At 44.2% G+C, this 7,417-nt stretch overlaps 1 protein-coding gene across 1 annotated transcript; it reads left to right on the top strand.

The window, feature by feature from the left end:
• Window positions 1–4,962: 4,962 nt before the first annotated feature.
• Window positions 4,963–6,261, top strand: LOC306743238 (zinc finger protein PLAGL2-like; the record flags this gene model as incomplete). The annotated part of the gene is made up of 1 exon (XM_079225738.1): window positions 4,963–6,261. One exon carries the CDS (start codon window positions 4,963–4,965, stop codon window positions 6,259–6,261), a length of 1,299 nt encoding a protein of 432 aa, XP_079081864.1.
• Window positions 6,262–7,417: the final 1,156 nt, after the last annotated feature.

The following is a 7,417-nucleotide window of genomic DNA, read 5'->3' as shown; positions in this document are numbered from 1 at the left end:
TGAAATTCGTTGCCAACACTTTTGATAATCGATTTTTATCGATTTTATCGATTCGTTGTTGCAGCCCTAAATACAAGTTTGCCTTGGAGGGCTTTACAATCTGTACACATAACATCCCTATCCCAGGACCTCACATCGGATCAGGAAAAACTCCCCCAATAAAGATAGTAAAAACCCTTTCACAGGGAAGAAACCTGAGGGAGAGCAACAGAGGAGGATTCCTCTCCCCGGATGGACAGAAGCAATAGATGTCATGTGGCCAGAATGAATAACGTAACGGAGTTACAGCACATTCAATGAATGTGACAGAAATGATTCATATAATGAGTAGTAGGCATGGTCCATGATCCAGATAGCCACGATCCATTAAGCAGAAGGAGGTAGAGAGGAGGGGCATCCCAGGGGCAGTGGGAGGAGAAAGCAGGGCCATGGCAGCTGGCAGGCCTGGTTCCAGGCCAGTTGCATCAGCAGGGCCATGGTTGCATCAGCAGGGCCATGGTTGCATCAGCAGGGCCATGGGAAAAAGAGTTGTGCATGTGCAAACCTGTTAACGGCGTACGGTGAACATTTAAAATCTCTTGCGCCCCACCTGTATTAAATACCGTTCCAGTTTGATAAATACTGACTTAAGGAAACATAGTGTTCATTTATTTTAATGACAACCACAAAGTGATCAGGCTTTGTCAATGCAGTGTGGTTTTTCGGCTTTTTTAAGAATATTTGCAGAGCCTCGATATGCGCAGCCAGAAACGTCATTGATGGAGCTCCGCAGGCTGTTTGTCTTGACCTACAAATACATTCACTGTTGGGCTTTAAAAGTGATCACTGATAGCTTCAAATACTGATAGCTTAAAGCAGCAAATCCCATTGTGAAAAGCACGCAACACATTTTTCGCCTCACGTGACTGAATGAAGGATGTTATATGTTGTAAAAAGTGTTTCAACAGATGGTGAATCAGAAAACCAATATAATATATAACTGAGTTTAATCTGTGGTCGTCTCTGGTATGAAACTCCAGCGATCAGTCCGCTCAGCTGCAGCGTCCAATCAAATAACAGATGAGCAGTGAGGGTTAAAACACTTCCTGGAAGCTCGCTCTCGTGGCTCCTCGATCATGACTCCACCTCAATCCCTCCTCGCTCCTCAGAGCAGAATAAGAGCTTTGGGACGGCTGTCAATATGACGACTAGGGTTGGGTACCGAGAACCGGTGCCAGTATAGCACCGGTTCCAACATGTCCGGTACCTACCGGACCGAAAAGCAACGCAGATTTCGGTGCTTCCTTCCGGTGCCTGAGCCGATTTAAATACTTTTTTTTTTTATACTACTCTGTAAAGTTGCACGGTATATAGATACTAAAAAGGTAGCAAGGTGCCCGTACGCTAAAAACGATTATTAAAATAGCGCGGATCAGAGCGCACTCGCTGCTCTGCTCTCTGTCTGCCTGCATGCAGAGCGGGGCTCGAGGGGGCGGGGCTTCCAGCGCTCACACACACACAGTGCGCGCACACAGAGATCGCTGCAGACACGAGCACGAGCTTTTGAACGTCCGTCCTCGGCTTGATGGAACAAATCTCTCCAGTTGATATTAATGATGACGTGTAGTCCAGTAAAGCAGCAGTTTTAGGATCCAACAGAGTCTGAGTTCTGTTGCACACGGTCCCCATCAGGCCACCTGATGGGACTGGTGTCTGTTCTTTTTTTAAATATATATTTTTATAGTTTGAAGTTAAAAGGTTTGAAGCTGTAGTTTGAAGTGTGTTTTGTATGTACTTATTTATTCATATCTATAGTATACTTTAAACAGTTAATAATATTGTTCAATTTGAAGAAAAAAAAATGCCTTGGCAATAAAAAAGTATCGGTTTAGGCACCGGTATCGTTTTAAAAGTATCGGTTTAGCACCGGTATCGGAAAAAACCCAAACGATACCCATCCCTAATGACGACGCAGAACAACTTCCGGTTCAATCGAGGAGCAACAATTTAGAGACTTAGAATGCACCTTATGGTGTCTCTTTGAGCAGTGAGGTCCGAGAAGGCTGAGCTAAATATTAGCAACATCAAAGGGGTCTATACATTGACAAGGATGCTTGTACATCTTTCCCTTCTTGTCTTAGTTGTGAATCAACACAGTTTCATGCATCTCTCCCCGGGTGCCTGTCATAGAATGTACACTTCCATCACTTTAATTGAATACATTCCAAAGTAATCTTGTTTTTTTTAACACACACATCCGTCACAAGATTGCAATAGCTCCATTTGAAGTACAGTTTTTCTGCCATTAACGCCTTGTTAGGACATGAAGGTATTCTGTCCGATGAAACTTTAGAGGAAGCGTTTAGGAAGCGTTAACATCATGTAGTGCAAAAATGTAAGGGCGCAAATTTGAGCAGATCAGAATAGAAATAGGCTTCATACTAAAATAGAACCAAATGTACAGTACCAGAGTGAATAGATTGTAAAAGACTGTCTCTATTCTAAGCCTGCCTCAATTCCAGCTCTCGCTCTGCGGCACATAGATTTATGTTAATGCACTTGTGTTGCATAGGACTATGGAGGACAGAAAATGACTAGAGTATAAGTAAATAAATGCTTAAATAAATGTATAAATACAGGAATAAATAAATAAATGTATAAATGCTTAAATAAATGTATAAATAAATACAGGAATAAATAAATGCTTAAATAAATACAGGAATAAATACAATAAATACAGGAAAAGTTATACCTAAACAGGACATCATTAAATAAATCTATTTCCACATTTCTGTATTTCTTCAATTATTTATGCCTGTATTTATGTGTATGCAAATGAGCTGGGCGGTCCGAACCTCTGTCTAAAGCATGATTGGTCACAGGAGTGTGATCACCTGGTATGTTATGCTCTACAGCTTCTGCTTTCATATGTTGTTGAAGTTGGCAAGCTCAGCTAACCGTTAGCAGAAGTCTGGATTTTCAATGCCCTGTCCGGGACGCGTATTTGTTGTCCTCCTTTTTAACCTGCAAACTTGTCACCATTTTTAAATCAAAATATGTGAACTGGCCGGCCAGCGTTTCTGAGATTGGAGTGAGACACGGAGAAAATCTGATGTTGTGATCTTCGTAATAAAAGATCTTTGATGTGTCGAGTCGAAAGGTTAAGATTCATAACTTAAGATTTTAATTGAACTTTTACTTTGAACTACAGCGGTCTTATTACTTTTTACCGAATTGATTGCAATTATATAAAAATATATGTATGTATGTATGTGTGTGTGTATGTATATATATATATATATATATATATATATATATATATTAATTCCTGTATTTATTCCTACATTTATTTATTTATACTTAAGTCATTTTCTGTCCTCCATATAGGACTACCTAATGTAACGAAAAAGTATATAGTATAATAGTATATAGAAGGAAGCTTGATTTTATGAAGATGATATGCAACAAGAAAATGAAAAGCCATGCTTCCATCCAAGGGAGAACATTTGACCAACCTTCCACAGCTGCACATGTATATGACAAGTATGCGATGATATCATTTCTGTCAAATAAATGATGATATAGCATCAGCTGTTGGGTCCGAGTACATTGATCAACAATTCTAATATGTTTTTTAATTGATTGAAATTAATCAAAAGTCAAACACACTGCTGCACCTGAATAGGAGACCCACTCTGGGTCCTGACTTGCACCAGGACATATGTGCTGAGAATTGGACTCTTGTGCTCAGACCATTTATTTGCCTTAACCCAGCTGATGCAAATGCACATAATTCACATTCCATTTGTTGCACATTTCTAAAAAGGCTTGCATTTCACTTGATTGTAGAATCTAACGATTGGAGATGATTGTGGTCAAATAATTGTGCTGAGGCGACCATGTAGTGATGAACAGGCCTTGCTAATAAGCTACAAATATGATGTCCTAAGCCTGTGTGATAAAACTATAGTGATATGTAGTGCAGTAGACCATCAACGGTAAATGTCAAATTGTTCCGTAGTTTAACTTTCACTTGGACCTGAAGTCTCAACAGCTGTGTTTGTTCCACTAACGGGTCTAACTAACTTAACCTGGGTTCGATCGAACCCCAGGGGTTCGGTGGGTCACTCTCAGGGGTTCGGCAGGGGTCAAGACACACACAGTATAGCCCGGTTCACACTAGCAATGTCGGGCCGCAACACACATTTTTTCTTCTTTTCGTCACATTGATTTGCAGTTGAGATTCATTGAGTTATGTTTTTGTGTGAAATTCATGTTTTATTGATTTTGTTCTTTGAACACAGTGATTTTGTGTGCAACTGATGCATGGTTCATTTTGTGCACTAACAAAATATATACCTATGTTTTGAACGAATCATATTTTATTTTTCCAATTACGAAGGGTTCGGTGAATGCACTGATGAAGCTTGCAGGGTTCAGTACCTCCAATAAGGTTAAGAACCACTGCCTTATGCCATAGCGTTTAAGATGAATGTTATCATTTGCACAAAGTGACACTTTTTTTCTGTTTTGCAGGTCTGTAAAGATATCACGCTGCCTCTGTGATTCAGCCGCTGTGACTGTGGCATTCAGGGCTGCTGAATACTAAAATAGACTGTGGGCCAACACAAGCGCTCTTCTTAGGAAACACACAGACCCAGTCAGAGCTTCCACAGCTCCTCATCACCACAGCCCTTTTGGGGTTGCTATGGCAGCTGCTGTCACAGAAACCAAGTGCTGGACACAGGCTTGCCCCAGTGAGGCAGGACAGACCACTAGTCATTGCCACAAGAGACCATCAAACAGTCAACAAACAGCACTTAGCATTAATTCGAGCACTCTAAGTTAACAAAACGACAAGAGGTCTGTAGGCTGATGGTCAGCTCTCTGGAGGATCCTCATGAGTCTTGCCTGTGTCTGCTCCGGCTCTTGGCCAGAGTCCCTGTGCAACAGCAGAGCCAGTACTGTTCCTTCTGTTAGACAATGTTTCACCAGCAGGACCATCTGAAGAGCCAGCTGCAGGAGAGCCACCCGGCCAGCAGGCAGCTCTTCCACTGCCAGGAGTGTGGAAAGCAGTACAACACCCAGCTGGGTTATAGACGCCATCTGGTGGCGGCCCACAGCGCTGCATCGGGCCTGCCCTGTCCAGAGGGGTCGCCATCCCTGCTGGAGCACCTGGGCAGCCATATTGACAGGCCTCCCCCATCAGAGGGCAACTCTAACGCTACTGTGCCAGTGAGAGAGAGGAAGTACTCGTGTGAACGATGCGACCGCCGGTTTTACACTCGTAAGGATGTGCGGCGTCACGCTGTGGTGCACACCGGGCGCCGTGACTTCTTGTGCCCGCGATGCGCACAACGCTTTGGCCGCAGAGACCACCTGACTCGCCATTTGAAGAAGAGCCACGCCCAGGAGTCAGGGTTGATGCCACCCTGCACACCCAGCAGCACTCCTGTGGCTACGCCGACCCCTGCCACCCAGTGCCCAGTGAAGGACGAACTGAGCCCTGTGGCGTCTGATATTGGCTCGGTCTCCAAGGAGCCCATGGAGACTTTCTCCAGGGACATGTACAACTCCTACCCCATGGCCAATTCTGTTCCTGGGATGGGCCACCCTCATGGCCTCATGCAGGGCTCCTTGTCCTCGAGTATGGGTGTGGCTCGCCACATGCCCCCCCAATCGTCTCACCCCCACCACCACCACCTGCAGCCCCCGGTGGCTCCGCAGCAGCAGCCCTACAGCAACATGGCCAGGTACCAGCATGGATCTACCTCATACCCTCGCGCCGACGTGGACAGTTTCCTGCTGGACCTGCAGAGTGCCCCCCCACCTCACCTGAGTGCAGTCAACTCCTCTACCTCTACTTCTGCCTCCCCTCAGAGGGAGGTGCTGGGTGACGGCGTGGGTGCTGGCGGTGACCCACACCTGTTGTCCAGGAGCCCCGCTATTTCCTCAACTGAGCTGTCCTGCACCACTAACATGGACCTCGGGCCTCTGCTGGGCTTCCTGCCTTTCAGCCTGCCACCCTACAGCCCTCACATGGGGATGGGAGGGTTAGTGATGAGCTATCCACCGGCCACCACCACCACTTCACCTTCATCCTCTTCCTCTGGGCTGTCCTCCCCGGCACCAGGGCCTTTCACCTTCTTCCAGCCTCCACAGGCTCTTGTACCACAAGGCCCTGGAGCCCATAACCACAGCCAGCTACCTCAGGCATACAGCAGTCCTGCTATGAGCACTTCTAGCTCCCTACCTCACTACTACCAGGCCTTTCAGCAGTAAGCAGCTCTATCCCCACAAATGTTGCCTTCACACTTGATCATGCTTTTTCACGAAAAAGGGTAAAACATGAGAACGGCATCTTTTTATTGTAAAGCAAATGTATGACTTTAGCCTGTCACTGCTAATTATGCTAATCTTAGTTTTTTCTTCTTTTTTTTTAACACAACAAATCACCTCATCAGTATTACCTCATTATTTAAAAGGAAGCTTGAACATTTGAGGATATGTAGGTGGTCTCACTTCAACCAAAGTGGAGAACTACTTTTTGTCAGACCTGTTACCAACAGTGGATGCACTTAACACGCTCGTGCTGCACCATGCTGAGAGTTATCCGGTTCTAGGTTCTCATGGAAGATGCTACTGTTTTAAGGAATGAGACGTTCTCACTTTAGAATATTGGATCATGAGCAGCCTTACAGTTGAAGAGAAAAGTTGGTGTAAGATGTACTCTGCTTCATTTAGCGAGTAAGTGCAAAAAACTATTGATAATGCAAACGGCACTGTCTGTATTTCATATCTTGCGGTTAACTCACTAAAATCTGCAGTAAAGAGCTTACCATCGAGCATTACATCCACTGATGTGTCCAAACATATCAGAAGATGGGAAATGGCCATTGATGAAATAATCAAATGTTATCATCAACCATTGTTTGAAGTAAATCTAACCTGTGTCTGTCAGAATTAGACCTTGTTAGAATTTGGCCTATTTTTAAGTGTCCGTAACTGCAGTCAATAGCAGTTACAGTAAATAACTGTAAAGCTTGACTGCACTTACTATTATTAGAACAAGGAGTAAATCAAGTGTCACACAGTGTTACTGAAAATGAACTGCAAAAGCCTTTGAGTTTTGTTGTTGGCCGGAACACTCGACACAGTAGTTACCGTTCAGACAGAAGTGTTGCATAGAACTGTTCGTAATAATGTTTTGACTGTATTCACCTGCGAACTGCAAGGGACAACGGGTGTGACGATTAGGGCTGCGCGATGTATTTCAGCATCAACATTGCGATGTTTGCAACACGTCATGCTACAACCTTTTTGCTGCTTGATACAAAAGGAAACTACCCACGGTTCTCATTTCTAAGGACTAATTCAGTGTTTCCCATTTAAATAGCTACAGTTCGTAGGCCCGCCACAGTTCCATAATGAAATGCAT

This window comes from Taurulus bubalis (assembly GCF_910589615.1).
Source record: "Taurulus bubalis genome assembly, chromosome: 11".
In the NCBI taxonomy this organism is placed as follows: Eukaryota; Metazoa; Chordata; class Actinopteri; order Perciformes; family Cottidae; genus Taurulus; species Taurulus bubalis.
The sequence above is the reverse complement of the archived record's forward strand: the minus strand, read 5'-3'. Positions and strand labels throughout refer to the sequence as shown.